Source organism: Schistocerca cancellata, chromosome 7 (genome assembly GCF_023864275.1).
Source record: "Schistocerca cancellata isolate TAMUIC-IGC-003103 chromosome 7, iqSchCanc2.1, whole genome shotgun sequence".
NCBI lineage: Eukaryota > Metazoa > Arthropoda > Insecta > Orthoptera > Acrididae > Schistocerca > Schistocerca cancellata.
The window spans coordinates 280,994,959-281,012,523 of NC_064632.1; the positions used below are offsets into that span (position 1 = coordinate 280,994,959).

General features: G+C 38.6%; 1 protein-coding gene across 1 annotated transcript in view; it reads right to left on the reverse strand.

The window, feature by feature from the left end:
* Positions 1-1,449: 1,449 nt before the first annotated feature.
* LOC126092024 (glucose-6-phosphate isomerase) overlaps positions 1,450-17,565 on the reverse strand; it is a 112,860-nt gene continuing 96,744 nt past the window's right edge. The window contains exons 9-11 of the mRNA XM_049907418.1: positions 17,225-17,429; positions 17,034-17,100; positions 1,450-2,152 (exon numbers count right to left, since the gene is read on the reverse strand). Coding sequence (XP_049763375.1) covers positions 2,032-2,152; positions 17,034-17,100; positions 17,225-17,429 — 393 coding nt within the window. The 3' untranslated portion in view covers positions 1,450-2,031. The remainder of the gene's footprint in view (positions 2,153-17,033; positions 17,101-17,224; positions 17,430-17,565) is intronic.

Sequence of the window (17,565 nt, forward strand, 5' to 3'; positions counted from 1 at the left end):
GTCTCATTGTGCAGCCACTGAGTCATCTGTCAAAAGACCTGCCTCAAACTATTCCGCTGCCCAGGCAACTGTTTTCAATAATGTCTTGCTACAACTGTGGGAGTGTGTGTAGTTTAACTAGAGAAGAGCAAGAGCTTGAAAGCTGGTGTGAATACTGTTTTCCATTACATGTATATGTGCACTGCACATTAGTTCAAGATTGCCTTTTCATTATTTTTTACCGAGGAATATCCATTATTTTTTTTAATGACCTGCATATATAAGTGCTTGTAGCTTTGTCCAGGCTTTACCTTCTTTCTCCCCTCACTGTTTGATTTGAGATGGAGAGAAATCTTGTAATGTTGTGCATCCTTTTGTAATATTGTGTGGCAGAATAGAAAAATTCTAAAATATTATTGCAGAACTGCATAGGACTTTTGCATTAACTTCCAATCTTATGATTACCTGGTACAACTGGCCCCATGCAGCAAACACATTTTGTTAAGAGGACCAAGTTGACTGAATTGTGTAGCAGTATCTGATTTATAAGAAAAACTGCAATGAACTCAACGACACTTTTCTTAATTAACATATTTAAAGGTAGTCATGCTTGTTAGCCTTGGAGTATATGGAGGTCATACGTTCACTCTCTGATGTCATATGGAATAATGTTTTGGGGTAACTCAACACTTAGGCAAAAAGTATTCACTGCTCAAAAGAATGTGGTTAGAATAATGTGTGGGGCTCATAGTCGCACATCTTGTAGGCATCTGTTTAAAAGGTTAGGAATTCTTACACAAGCCTCACAGTACATTTACTCAGTAATGAAATCTGTTCTCAACAACATGGACTAGTTTAAAAACAACAGTGACATAATACCAGAAGAAAGAAAGACTTACACTGTCATTGGCACAGAAAGGGGTAAAATATGCTGCTGTAAAGCTTTTTAAAAAATTACCAGATGAAATAAAATGTAAATCATATCTCCTTGACAACTCCTTCTATACCACATATGAATTCTTAAATAGGAATAAAATCTGCAGGCATAACATATGCATTTTGTGTCATTCAAGAGAATGGGGTTGGGGAAAAAAATTTAAGCTTAAAAACAACTTTGTGTGTGCACTTGACATGTTCCACATCATAATGGTTTCCACGAGACTGATCAATGGAACATGTAACTAAATAGTTTTGTCAGTGAATAAATCTTTTTACTACTTACAAAATTATGTGTTTGCCATATTTTGTGAATCTGAGCTTGGCAGCTGCTATTAGAATGTCTTCAGAGTAGCATTTGTTCATTAAGTTAGTGATACTTCCTGCTGTATGAATGTCTTTACATGTCACCTAAAATAATCATGCACATACATCTTGATTTAAGCAGTATGTAATTATGTTTGCTCATTGAAAACAGTACCATGATGACGTGTAATTTACTGGAAGAGGGGTCTCAAAAGTAAGAAAAGTAACTATCAGTATACTAAGTTTGTTTATTGCACATTTATAGCCACACAATGCATTTGGATAGTGTCTTGTGTTGTGGCTGAACATACCATTGATGCTGTTACTGTTTGATAAAACAAATTGTGCTGGAACACACAAGGCCACAAACACTCCCTGATTAGATCTGACATCAGTTTACCAATTTAGAGACAGCCAATATTTTAAGTGTAACCTTAAATATCTACATTATCTATAACTAAATACATTAATTTTTTACATTTATGTTGTTTGCTGAGGCAGTGAAATATTTTATATTGTATTATTACACAATGTCTTTTTCCACTATTACAAAAAATTATACAATAAGAGTTTAATCATTAATAAATGAACATGATCTCTTAAATCAGCCACAGAACTATGTGCAGTAGGTATAAGGAAGCAAAAAACCTCACACAGCTTCTGCCTTTTTCAACTTTCACAAGAGGAAGGGGGGGGGGGGGGATACAATTTTGTGATAGTCAACAAACAGTAACTTAAAATATGGCACAACTGACATTTAAATACATCATTATTTCACAGTACATAAAAGCAGATGGAATGGTAATTCCTTCACCAACATGACTTAATGAAGTTAATCAGACCATTAGTGGAGGCATCATGTGTACTGACAGCACAAGAGTGCTGCAGTTCTGGTTCAATTGCTTTTGCTAGCTGCTTTCCCAACTCGACTCTGAAATAAGCGAAAAGATAATATTAATAAACATACAGCCAGTCGAAATGACTATTTACCATTATACAATAATCACTAACCCTAACTGTCTTTGTAAATATACTATACACACAGTCCCTTTCAAGTCCTTATGACCCTACACTGCAAACAAATGCCAAGAAAAATATATTCTGTGAACATCTGTTTTAACTTTCTTACCAAATGTGCTCAATTTTTCAATATGGGTAGTGAATGGTTATCAGAACTTTGGAAATTCGTTGTCACGACTCAAAGAACAAAATTTGCATCTCTGAAATTGTATCAAACTGTCCACGACTTTTTCTCAAGGGATATTTATGTTGTCATACTGTGCTCATAATTTTTGCTATTGCCACAACTTAGTTGTTTTGTGGAATGTAAAGCTTTCTGTATGTATGATAGTCTTGAACTGTTCTAGAGTATTACATTGCATGTGGACTACATTCAACAGGAAATGTTAATGAAGGAGAAAAAACAGTATCTGAGGAACTAGCAAAATTATTTGCAGAATGCCTGCAGGGGGAGACAGTTCCTCAAAAACTGGAGCACCGTCACGTATTTCTCTTCTTCTTGGAGGGAAAAGGGGGGGGGGGGGCAAAATTTTCAGTTCCATATTGAGGTGTAGCATCTCACCCACAAAAAGAAATCTGCAACATCCTTGATACCCATTGGCCAACAAAAGATATTCGTGGGTTAAAGTAACTGGCAACTAGGAAGCACTCCACTTTCAGGAGGTACTTGATTGTTTGTGCAGATAGGAACTGTACTGATCCTGTGCTGTCGGTGATGCAGACCACGGACTGGCACTTCTATCTGCTGGGTGGAGTCATCTGCTCCATGGAGCTGCAAGTGAAAGGCAGGTAGCACATGTGACCTCTATGACACCAAAGAAATCATAACGTCAATAATGTTCTGCTTCTATTGTACTATTGTTCAGAGTCTCGTGTGTGAAGGATGAATTATTACACCTAGTTGGAATGTAACACATGTGCAGTCAATTCAGCAATGGAAGTTAGAGATGCACGTTATAGGAAATACTTTGAGTTCAACTTCCCTAATTGTGTTATTCCACTGGAACAAGAAAAGTCTCTTTCAGCAACTTTGATGCAACAGATCGAAGTCCACAGGGGAGAAGCTGTGCCACAGTTCAAGGGTACTGAATAGCAGGACCCTTGGAGCATTGGTTTTGCACAGTGAACACAAGAAAAAAGTAAGAGAAGCACAAAACCTATGGATTGACCACTGGACTGTTTCAACAATCCATTGCTAACACCCCAATTAAGAAAATTAAGACCAAGGAAACAATTCATTTGGAAACCTCGGTGCAGGCCATGAACAGAAATTGCAAAGAAACAGACGAAAAGGAGGCCTATAAAAAAACTCATGAAATATTGTTAAGGACAATGGGAGTCAGAAACAGAATGCCTAATTGGGTGCACGTTATACTGTGCTATCAAATTATTCATATATTAAAAAAGAAGACATCTATGCATGTCAGAGAAAAACAAGAAAAATTTATTGGGAATTGGAGAATATAAACTGTGGTTGTTGTTATTAACAGCATCAACTGGTATCTTGTCGTGTTTGTTTATGAAACGTAGACACAAGTCACACACATACAATTCAACATGCAACATAGAAAAGTTTACGTTGGGCTCTGAGAAGAGGATTAATGACATATTAGCAGCTGGAGGACCTCATGAAAACAGTTCAACTTGGCGAGCAGCTTACAGCACCACACCACAGCAGTTGCAGCAGCAGCCTGCTATAGCCGAACAACGCAATATATACACAGTGAGCCAGCAGCCCGACTGGTTCACTGCAGCACGCAATAATGACATATGGTGAACTGTATTAGTTAAAAATTTGCTTATAGTCAACAGTGTTAAGGAATGACATAGATGAACTGCTGAGTAGTGGTGAGCTCCAAATTATAATTTTAGTACATCCTATGCCTGTAACCACTAGTATGATGGCAACTGTGGCAAAGGCAATAGATATAACAGATTTATTGGCTAAATTTCAAGAGGATGCATTTAAAACAAACTCCAGGAAGCTTTTAAAGCTCAAGGGGATGATTTTAAAAGAGAACTGGGTAATATAACCCCTATTTCATGTTTTCATACCGTCTAGACTTAAAAAATGCAAAATTGAGGAAACTGCAGAATCAAGTAAAATGTTCAAAAACCCCAAAATATGAGCAAAACCACACATAATTCGCATATATGATTAAAAATCACTATCCTCTCCAATACTTAGACACATTTTATATAAAGAGAAGGAATTAAATGTCAATACAATATTTCGTAATTATGAGTTTCATCAGTTCTTAAAAAATCACAGATATGTAAAAGCAAGTAAAAACTCATGAAAAAATTGAAACTGTTATCTGGGTGCAAGGTAATTGAGCTATTTTCCACCAAGCTACGACCACAAATTATATATTCAAAACATGCATTTTTCTGACATCATCATCGTTGTTGCTCACCCAGAAAAAAGCAAAAACTGATAAACATGTTGATTTAAACCAAAAACAATACAGTAGCTAAGTGGTTAAACCGTAGTCATAAATGTAGACATCTGCTCAATGACATACTTTATCACCATTGTTGTTACTGTTAAATGCTTTTCTTACGAGCCACACTTCATATGCTCACCACTATTAAAGTGTTACTTTGGGCTTTATGAGAGAAACAGATGTAAAAAAAAAAAAAAAAGTTTACTTGCCCAATTGATGTTACAAGCTGATCAGAAGTCAGCTCAGAGAATTTCTGTACACTATGTAAAATGTAAATTTGAAAGAAAGCTCAGGCACTACAGTTTCGGTTCATGCCCTCTATCACTGCTGCCAATCTTTACGATCTACAGTGTGTGGTGTATGCAATGCAAAATATATATGTGAGTAGTGTATGTAGTTGTTGCAACTGTATCATGTCAGATTTTAACACTAAAGTCTTCAAAATGTGCTACCGCAAAACCCGTATTCTATTTTCATGTGAAATCTCTGTCATAGAACATCATCTGCACGAAAAGTGTATTTTGAGCACTTCACAAAATGCTTTCACCCCTACCAATACTCCCATCACTGAAGGGCCACTCCCCCTCTCCACACATCCACTAGGCAAGCTCATTTTGTGAGTGCTAGTGTAGTGTGGTGTGGTGGCTGCAATGGGTACTGGGTGACTTAACAAGTCGTCAGCCAATAAGAATTTACTAGCCAGAAATGAGTGACATTTCCTTGATTATGACTGAACATATTCTTTGAGACTCTGCATTTGAATTTAAAGATTGATGATTGATATTGTTGCTGAATACAGTACATCGAAATACATACAAAAAGATGAAAGTCAGTTACAAGTGCACAAGAAAAGGTGGTGGCTGGGACCTTTCATCACATATTGGCTCGGTCCGGAACCCTTTGCACTGACTGTCGTGTTTTTCCATTACCGCTGCAACACAGCAGTGGTTGTATCGTAACGTGCGATGAAGCTAAATGTTACAAGTTGTGTTGGCAACGCCAATCGTGAATGATGTCAGCATTTCCTCTCTCACATCTCCCCTCTCCACAACGGCCTAAAATATTCCCTTAACTCTGCCACAACCCATGATCCAAACCATCTGTCTTTTTTGCCACTTATAACTTGTTCAGTCGCAACAAATGTCAACAGGAAGTCAAGCAAGACGTTGAGCAAGAACTTAGAATCAAGGTAAACCTCAGTAGGAAGAAATGTAAAATTGGGGTATTTTTTAGCACTGATCTTATGGGTTTTCACAGGGGCTATGTATTTATGGCATGGAATCATCAAAAACATAGTCACAGAATGTAAAATTGAAATTCCACTGTATTAATTTAATTTAATTAGTGAACTAGAGCAAGCTCATGACAATAGGATGACTGCACGAGTTTGTAGAAAAAGAAGTACAGGAAAGAATTGATTCCTCTTTTACACCTACTTCTATTGGTGAGTCTAATTCTAATCAAATATGAAAATGTATACAAATCATGAACAAATTCTATTATTTCAAGAATCTAGGCAGAAAAATTAGGGAGGTCTTACGATGCTATAAATTGAGTAAGAGGTGAACGCTTGTTCTAGATAATCATCAGAGTTCCCATATAAAGAAAGAAACTAGTAAGTTTTTTTCCCAAAGTATTGTGGACCCTACAAGTTTATGAATATATCACACTCAAAAGCAGTATAATTTTTACACACCACAACAAGCTAAGGTCTATCGAACAATGGAAAACCAGGATGGAATGTAATAAACAGCTACCAGAGACTGGGTAGTGGTGGTAGTGGTGCGTGTGTGTGTGTGTGTGTGTGTGTGTGTGTGTGTGTGTGTGTGCGCGCGCTTGACAAATGCCTTGTTGGCCGAAAACTTATTTTGTGACTATCTTTCTGTTGTGCCTATCTGTGACTCAGTTCTCTATATAATACTGATATGATAAAGTAATTTTAAGTTCTCAGGGGAACGTGCATACTAAGCTAGTTTGGCAGGGATATGCTGTCATTCTTCACTCTTTTTCTATCCTGTAATCTTTTGAAAGATATCACCTCTAAGTGCCCTATCCCACAATTAGGTATATGAAACACCAAAGTCAGACCATAGAGTATCTGTGTGGTGTATGAGAGTACATATAATCACACACAAAATGATACCTCATATATGTATGAATAACATTTACAATACTGTTAAAACTTGTGTGTCATCTCAAATCTGTATTTTATACATTTTGTATGAATGCTGTGTTTTTCTTTTTATGTACTTAATGTGCAATAACTTAAGCATATTGAGAAGGTATACCACATAATGTGACAAACTTTATTACTGATAATTAAGTGCCGCATGTTAGTCGTGTCAGGGGGTGTGCATAACAGATCTATGGGTCGGTGGCAGACGAACATGTGCACATTGCATATCAATTATAGTAACAGTGGAGAGACAGAAGAATTGCAATAAGTACATACCTATTGCAATAAGTACCAATAACATGTTAGATTAAAATCAGGGAAAGGGTGAAAAAGAAGTTAAAATATGGTGACCATCGATCAAGCCAAGCATGTGAAACATAATTATTGGCAGAAGGTATTGCATAAGGAGAAGCACACGACAAGGATAAATAGTTTGCAGTTAAGGAACAATAGCAGCACAGCACAGCACAGAACTGTTAAGAGGTGCAAGTATTAACGTAAGGCAATACCTGATAAAGGTGAGAATTACAGAAAGTACTGACCACTAGATTCAAACATAGGAGTTATGTATTCTGCTTATGAGAGTGTAAGCTGGGTAAGATAATTAGGCAGTAATTGTAAAGTGATGGTGCAGTGTGCCTGAAGGCAACATGTTAGGAGGGTAAAGGGTAAGAGGACCTATGAAAAGGACGACTTAGCTCACTGGATCTGAAGGAGCAAGGACCTGTACCACTTTTAGGAAGGGAGAGTTGTAAAGGAACACTTGCATATCAAATGGAAAGATAACTGAGGAGTGTTTGCCCCTAGAATGAGGTGTAAATGTGCACAGGAAGGCTGCTGACATTATAAAAGCATTCTCCAGACTAGTGTAATGTAGTATGAACCTGGCTGATTAAACTTCATAAATTTCAGTACATTTCTACAGCAGTTTAAGGAAGCAAGTATCTGAGGTTAGGAAAAGTCAAACAGATCATTGATTTCAATCCAGGAAGTAATTCTTTGAGTAACTTAATTAATTTAAAATTGCAAATAAATACATCTGCCAAGACCTGGAGTAAAGAGAACATGACAGTGAACTAGTGTCGCCTATGTACAGCAAAGAAAGCAAGATAATTAGCTATGTGTAATATCTCAAGAAACCTACAGAAATATTTGTGCATATCAGAATACCAATATCTAAGGGAAGTAGACATTATGTAGCTCAGGTATTAAGAATGAAACAAGAATTCTAAAATGTAATCACAAAATTAAAATTTTCAAATGATGGTGCAGAGGTGAAATTATACTGTGATAAATAAAGACTGCAATGAAAGAGGAAACTGTATGCGAGGCCCATAGGGACCGGATCTAAACATAACACGGTGTTAGGTAAACTTATGATGGGACATAATTGTTGAAATATGAGCTGAGTTAAGTGAAATATTATGCAAAGTCACAGAAGGAGATGAACTGCAAACAACATGAGTATTTTGTAAAGTAGTAACATTACACTATTGTTTGAAAATGATATTTATTGCAAATGTGTTAAACTTTTAGAAGTCAGTTTATGAGCACGACATCTTTCATCTCGGTGGAAGAATATGAGGTGTAACATGTCATCAATAAATGAGATGTTCCACATTCTTGCTATCCACTGGCTGATGAAAGATTGTGGGTTAAAGTAGGAAGTAAGTAGAAAGCACCCCACTTTCGGGAGGTTTTTTGATGGTGTGTGCTATCGGTGAAGCGGGCCATGGATTGGTGCTTCTACCTGCTGCATGGAGACATTTGCTCCATGAAGCTGTGAGGGAAAGGCATAGAGCACACGTGACCTCTATGCCGCCAAAGAGATCATAATGGCACTGATGTTGTTTTTTATTGTACTATTGTTCAGAATCTCATGAGAAACAGACAAATGACAAAATCTAGCTGGAATGTAATACATGAGTAGTAGATTTATTAAGGTTAGTTTAAGAGTTGTACGTTACAGGACACTGAGTTCAACTTCTCTGATTGTGTTACTCCACTGGAACAAGAAAAGTCCCTTTCAGCATCTTCAAGGCAACAGATCAAAGTCCACAGGCGAGAAACTGTGTTCTAGTTCAAGGGTACTGAATAGCAGGACCCTTGCAGCATTGGAACTGTATGGCAACCATGAGAAAAAAGTAAGAGAAGCATAAAACCTAGCAAGATATGGAAGTTACAGGTCAACTACTAGACTATTTCAATGGCCTATTCCTAAACACTCCCATTACGGAAATAAAAGACCAAGGAAACATTCCAGATTTCATTACATGGGAGCCATTTAGATAAGTCTGTAGAGTACTGCTCACGAGGGTATGTGTAATGAAACTGATGCACCTTTTTAACTCTCCACAGAAAGCTGCACTTTCTTGCACAGCCTCAATCTATATCTACATCAACATTGCAAGCTGCCTTACAGCGTATGGAAGAGGGAACTTCATGCACCTGTATCATCCAGTCATGCAGAGTGCACTGGCTGTCTGTAAACTCTATATGATTCCTAATTCCTCAGTTTTTCTCACTGTGGTCATTTCAGAAGATGCATATGGAAGGAAATGATATGCTGCGTGGCATTTCTTGGAATGTGAACTACTACTTGATGCACACTCCTCTCTAGTAGTGACTGCTACTGGAAACTTTTAAAGTCTTGAACCCATAACAAATTGTGCCAGTTTTTTTTATTTCTGTATCTTATCTCTTCATCCTACATCATACAGGTCCTATATTGGTGAGAAACACTCGATCGTTCAAACAAGAGTATGTCATGAGACGACTCTAACTTGGTGTCTGCTTTTCCTACAACTAACTTCACGTGGGCTTCCCACTTAAGGCCTCTCTGGTCAGTTAATGCCATGCATTTAAAATTTTTACTGCTTCAAATGATTTATTGCTGACAACGTGATCAAATACACGTATATGTGTTTCCATCTATTTACCCGCGTCTACATACCACAACCTGTCTTACGGTGTGTGGTGGCAGGTATTACATGTATCACTCTCTCTTCCCCTTTTTCCTGTTCCACTTGTGAATGGTGCTCTCAGCACGAGATTAAATCTCTCTAATTTTACTGTAATGACCTTTATGTGATATATATGTAAGGAAGGAAGGAAGGAATGTATGCACTCTCCCAGGCACGTAAAAGTGATTTGCAGAGTATCCATGTAGATTTAGATGTATATAGTAAACCTCTCTATAATGTACAGCACTTCTCATAGTGCCTGCCATTCAAATTGAGTGAGCATTTCAGTGACATCTATGCTCTTACTAAACAAACCTATCACAAAACACTCTGTCCACCTTTTGAATCTTCCCTAATTGCTATATCAATACTATCTGGGACAAAATAGGAGTAATGCTCAGCTGTGGATCAGATGAGGGTTTTTGTAGGCTCCTTCCTGTGTCGATGATGGACTACCCTTCCTGAGTATTCTTCCAATGAATCTGCTTTTCTACCATTAGTTTTATGTGATTGTTTCCTTTTAAATACCTCTGTACTTATGCTCCCAAATATTTAATTTCAAGTGGCTGTTACCTGTCACTACTCAGCAAACAACAGATATTTCTGCCTATTTCTTCTTAGTATGTCACATTTGTTTTGATTGAGAGTCAAACTGCCAGTATGTGGACCAAGTACAGATCCTCTACAAGTCTTCCTGCATTTTACTACAATTCTTTAGCATTGTGTATAGTAACAGTTCTGTGCCATTCCCTCAGGTTACGCCCCAAGTTACTTTTGCATAACAAAGAATTTTCTCCAATCAAAACAACATGCTGTGGACTGTGTACTACAAGACAACTCGACTCATTTTTGAAAAACCTAAACAGTCAACCTAAAAATATTCAGTTCACCATAAAGATTAGCAACAAATCCATAAACTACTTAGTCTCACTACTGACATCAGTACACACATACATCATTTCAAAATTTATGGAAAAACTACTACAACAGGAACAGTAATACCTTCTTGCTCACAAAAATGCAGCTTTCCACTCAATGGTACACCATCTCATATCCATCCCCATATCCATAGATGATTTTAAGGCAGAGTTAGATACAGTAAAATTTATTGCCACAGCCAATGACTACAGTCCAGTAATTATTGACCACATTCTGCATAGGAAACAAAAACAAAAAATTATACCCCTCCTCTATGCCCCACCTGTTTCCCCATCCACTGTCTGCAAGAAATGGTGTGCACTACCATATCTAGGTGAGGTATCACAAATTGCAGCCAAAGCACTGAAAGCCAGTATAGGCTTTCCTACTACTTTAAGGAAACAACAGACCAGTGTATTTTTAGTAGCAGAGATAAGATCCAATTAGTAGCCAACAGTGGGGTATACAAAATCACCTGTTCTGAACGTGACAAATTTTACATCAGTCAGTCAGGCAGAGACATAGCAACTAGGCTGGCTGAATATGAATGCAGCTGGAGGTTATTTAGGCATGCTGTTCCTATTTTGTGTTAAAGTTTTTCCTGTCTACTACATTTTTATTTATTTACTGTTCAATTTTTTACTTCTTCATTGCATTACCACCACACTGTCAAAGATGTTACTTGCTGTATGTTTCTGCTTCAGTCTAGATGTGTTACTTCTCTTCCAATGTTGTTTGCAAATATTGTAACTTCTTTGGTGACAATACTCAGTAAATGTCTGAAGATGGCCTTGTAAGCTGAAAACTGGTTAACACAATAAAAGTAATATTGTAGAACAAAAGCAAACTGGTGCTTCTCATTTATTAATATGCTGTGTTTTATTTGCTACAAATTCTTCAATCCATCATGAAGCTGGGCTGACAATCTGACATTCTTATTTTGTTAATTAGGTGATAATGTAGAATTTTTTTAAATGTCTTTCAGAAGTCAAGGAATATGCACAATTGTGGCACCAGTATATACTAACTCCTAGGCCTTGTGAATGAACATAGGAGCCTGAGTGATTCCTACAGATGGGATCTTTGGGCTCCAGAATGCCACATGAAATTAAATATTTGGGAGCATAAATATATGCAAGCATAAAATCTGTTCAAACATGCAGTGGATTGAAATCAGCAACATAGGTCAATATTTTCATGCATCTGTTTTGACAGCACTTCTTGAAAAGGGGAATGGCCTGCACATTTTTCCAAGCATTGAAACAGTGTTCCTCCAGTGACCTGCTACTAGAAGATCAGCAGGTTCTTTCACATATTCTATGGAGAATCATATAGATGTCACCGAGTGAGATGGCACAGTGATTATCACACTGGATTCACATTCACGACAATGACAGTTCAAACTCACATCTGGCCAGCCAGATTTAGGTTTTCCATGATTTCCCTAAAATGCTCTTGGCAAATGCCAGGATGGTTCCTTTGCAAGGGCACAGCTGATTTTTTCCCTGTCCTTGACACAATTCGAGCTTGTGCTCCATCTCTAATGACCTCAATGTCGACAAGATGTTAAATCTTATCTTCCTTTCTTGATACAGTTATGTCGCCACCTTTCCTCTGTTGAGAGATTTTAGTTGATTTTCCATACCAGTCATTTACCTCAATATTTGTAATGTTGGTGTCAATATATAACTGAATGAATGGATAGATAGATCTGATACATTTACTGACTTAATGCAACATCAAAATTTTGCTTTTCAACTCACTAAACAGTACACATGTAGCTCTCCAGAGACTCATTTTGGCTTCATTAGTTTGGTTTGGTGGTTTTTTGTCAACAAGGCTTTGGCCTTGGAGCAACAATTTAACACAGCTGTGGAACCATGATAGGTCTTTCCCATACCTTATAACTTTACTCAGCACATACCTGTCTAATGTGTAATGTACAAAACTCAACATGCTGGGTCTCTGACATGAATGCATGACACTGAGTGCTCTGATAATCTGAAATCATCTTGTCACACTTACTAAACAGAAATACTTTCTTATCTTTTAACATTTCTACTGTTGCCTGCAATCACTGATGCTACATTAGCACTACGATCACCGATTCCCTGCTCTATGTTAACTGAAATAAACATTTTGGGCCTGTTTGTAACCAGTAAACCTAATAAGTTACTTCTCTATTTTTCGAAAAGGCCTTTAGAACAGTGTCACCTGAACCCCTATTCTTGTCACTTGTCCTTCCCTTGAATCTCCCAGTCTATAGCTATTAATACTGTAACTTTATCAAGAAATTTACATGCTGTATTCTCCAAGTATTTCCTCAAATATTCCACCACTACAATTCCTGAAATATGGAGTTTATAAAGGCATCCAATTGCAAGTATGAGCAACCTTCAACATTTATCTGCGGCAAAGTTCAAAATACGTACTCTCCTCAATAGATGTTATCATGATATTTATGATTTTACTTCTGCCTTCATTACCAAAATCAATACTATTTTTGCAACAGACGTTCCAATCTGAATTTAAAATTTTGTTGAAATTCACTTCTGGTTTCAGTCAGCTTTCTGTTCTGGCCCTGTGGAGGAGTTTCTCTGCACTATAAAACTCACATTTGCACACCACAGCTACTCTACTACGCTGATAACTGCTTCATGCATGTAGTGTACTATTAATCAAATGGGATAGGGGGAGAGGCGAGGATCCTAAAGTTCTCCTTCTAGCAAAAAACTGATTGAAATCTCCCCATCCAATATCACAAACATTTGAGCCTCTGATGTGTGTTCCATTCATCTCAAAAAACAAGGATTGCAATCACTTTTGGGAACAAGGCTAGTTGTCTCTACCAGTTCCGTCAGCCACCTTCATTTGTGCCAATATGAGCAAAAATTTGCAGCCACATATGTTCAATAGCACTGGCAGAGCCTTCTCCATATCTCAGAGCATATCTGGCAAACATACCGGGTGGACCCAAGTGTTCCTTCCTGACCTGCTTGCTGTTTCTTTGGGATGCTCCATCACCTGCCTAATCTTGGAGCTCACGATGATCAGCAAACCAACCCTCTGCACTTGTCTGGATCTTTCAGGGAGATCAGCACCAATTCCAGTACATTGGGCAAAATGCACTCTCAACAATGGGAAACACATCAAATGTTCTATGGCATACGACGACAACTGGACAGCCAGTCATCACTTTCACTTTCCACCCAAAGATTTGTGACTGACACTGTTTCCTATTTACCCAGGTGTCAGACATATCTGGAGGTAATGAGACATCCGGTATCTCTGACAGTGCTGTAAGCAACAGTTTTCACAACAAGTGCTTCAATGTCATCACACCCCAGAACAAGACAGCAGCTTGAAGATTGCTGACCGTGGCCAATGCAGCTTCCTTTCAAAACAGTGATCAAATATACTTACATTTCTACACAACAGTAGAGTCTGTAACCATCTTTAGTTGTGTTAATCAAGTATTCAACACCAAACTACTAACCGAAGCATTCTAAGTACTGCACTCTAAGTACTGTTGCTGTGCTTATACTTGGTATCAGTTGCTCATAAAGGAGTGGACTATTTGCAACAGCTGTTACTTAAAATTGAGCCAGGCCACTTTGGCCAACATGAAATTAACATATACAGTAAATGCCACTAACGATAGGCCCTATCTGAAGTACTGCTCTGGAAAACACTTTTGAACTGCAGCTCAGTATAAAAAAAATCAAATCTGTATAAGATAAGGAGCATCCAGCAAACAAGATTTACTTTCAGAAGGCACAGTTTGGAGAATCAGTCCATTAATTCATGTAGAACTAATAGTGCAGCACCCTCCTGTTTTCAGATTGTGCTCTTGATTACTTGTTGAGGATTTCCAGATCTCCAATGCTGACTTTTCTTTGAGTTCATGTACTTCAGTAAATGCCCCAAACTTCATGAGGAAAAAAATGGAAACAACAATTTGGCTGAACACCTGAAAGTACACAATCAGTTTTAGGGAATGCCTTCCAGGAGTCAAGGGACAAGGTATGACAGTTTATCCCGCTGGCAGGAAATTTTTTGCATCCTCTTGGTACAGATCTAGAACGCTCATTGGACCATATTCATATGGGAACAAACTGACTTTAGAAGCGGATGTAACACAGTAGCTCACCTACTAGTCATGTACAGATTATAAAGAAGCAATAAGTGTCAATGAAACATACTGCCTCAGTACCCTTGTCCAAGATCCAGAACATGGCTGCATTGTGGTGCAACTAAGGTATCCATGATCAAACAATGGAAAATCCAGGATGGAATGTAACAATATTAGAGAAGGAAAGTTGCCACTCACCATACAGCGGAGATGCTGAGTCGCGATAGGCACAACAAAAAGATTCACATAACTATAGCTTTCAGCCATTAAGGCCTTTGTCAGCAAAACACACACACAGCTTGCACACACACGCCTGTAGTCTCAGATAACTGAAACTACATTGTCAGAGCAGCACCAGCGCATGATGGGAGTGGCAACTGGATAGGGGTAAGGAGGAACCTGGAGTGGGGAGAGGGAGGGATAGTATGGTAGGGGTAGTGGACACTGAAGTGCTTAAGTTTAGAGGGAGGGCAGGAGAGAAGGTGGGGAGGGGGGAGAGGAAGTAGCGGAAAGGAGAGAAATTAAAAGACAGGGTGTGGCGGTGAAATGACGGCTGTGTAGTGCTGGAATGGGAAAAGGGAGGGGGCTGGATGGTTGAGGACAGTGACTAACGAAGGTTGAGACCAGGAGGGTTACAGGAATGAGGGATGTATTGAAGGGAAACTTCCCACCTGTGCAATTCAGAAAAGCTGGTGTTGGTGGGAAGGATCCATATGGCACAGGCTGTGAAGCAGTCACTGAGATGTGTGGCAGCATGCTCAGCAACAGGGTGGTCCACTTGTTTTTTGGCCAGTTTGTTGGTGGCCACTCACACGCGGACAGCCAGCTTGTTGGTTGTCATGCCTACATAGAATGCAGCACAGTAGTTGCAGCTCAGCTTGTAAATCACATGACTGGTTTCACAGGTAGCCCTGCCTTTGATGAGATAGGTGATGTTAGTGATCGGACTGGAGTAGGTGGTGGTAGGAGGATGTATGGGACAGGTCTTGCATCTAGGTCTATTGCAGAGGTATGAGCCATGAGGTAAGGGATTGGGAGCAGGGGTTGTGTAAGGATGGACAATTATATTGTGTAGGTAATGCCTACAAAGAAATCCGGGGTATGGCTGGTGCTTCCAGCTTTTCTGAATTGCGCAGGTGGGAACTTTCCCTGCAATACATCCTAGGTTCCTGTAACCTCCTGGTCTCAACCTTCGTTAGTCACTGTCTTCACCCATCCAGCCCCCTCCCTGTTCCCATTCCAGCACTACACAGCCGTCATTTCACCGCACAGCCGTCATTTCTTGTTATTTCTCTCCTTTCCGCTACTTCCTTCCCCACCTCCATCCCCCACCTTCTCTCCTGCCCTCCATCTAAACTGCAGCACAGCACTTCACTGTCCGCCACCCCCACCACACTATCCCTCCCTCTCCCCATCCCACACTGCTCCTTACCCCCATCCAGTCACCACTCCCATCATGAACTGGTGCCGCTCTCACAATGTAGTTTCAGTTATCTGAGACTACAGGTGTGTGTGTGCAAGCTGTGTGTGTGTGTGTGTGTGTGTGTGTGTGTGTGTGTGTGTGTGTGTGTGTGTTGCTGACAAAGGCCTTAACGGCCGAATGCTAAAATTATGTGAATCTTTTTGTCGTGCATCATATCGCAACTCAGCATCTCCGCTATATAGTGAGCAGCAACTTTCCTTCTCTAATTAGGTATCCATGAGTTAATCATGCAAATTATCTAGATTATTATAACTGTGCAAGTCCGTGTTACCACAATAATGACACAGGAGGCCCAGAAATTTGTGCCCAAGATGAGTATTATCAGTGGTTATTGATAATACAAAATGTAATGACAGTTTCACTTCTACATTATATCTTTAACTATCCCAAGCTTTTGAATGTTCTGCTTCACTGTGTGACATAGTGTGTGTTTCTTATTTATGTTCTTCCTTTTGTCTCTTTTTCTTCATTGTTTCACTGCACTGTTGACACAAAATCGCGTCCTCAACCACATTTGACACACTTATGCACTGTTGTTTACAATAATGCTGGAATGATTTATATATTTGTTCTGCAATCTCGTCACCACATTTTTAAAATTCTTTTACCTATTTATGCTAGTATAACACACAACTTAAAAGAAGGTTAACTGTTCATCGACAGTATTACTTACCCCCACTGATCAAAAGAATTTATATCCCATATAACTCCTTGGACAAATATTTTATGTTCGTACAAAGCTGGAACAAAATAAAGAAAAAAAAAATAACCAACAGGGCATTTTAATATTGAAGACAGAAGAGATTTTTAGTGTTAAAGAGTGTACCTGCCTTTAATTAACTAAAAAGTAATTGTTTTACATACCTATGAGAGCTCCAAGTGTGAAAGGTGTAACCATTTTTACCACTATGGAGTTAGTGGGACGATTTCCTTCAAACACTTTATGTGGTGCCAGCTTATCAATAGTGTCTGGTGCCACTCCACTTTTTTCTAGCTCTGAGACAACTTGCTGGTGTGTCTTTCCCTTCATCAGTGCTTCAGTTTGTGCAAGAAAATTTGCCAGGAGTATCTAAAAATTTTAATTAATTTCTTAATTAAAAACATTTGTCTGTTTACATGTTCTATATAAAATTACAAAGTGAATAGTTTTTGCAGTTTCATTTGTTGCACTTAGTGACAAGACAAACATATGGTACGTACTACGT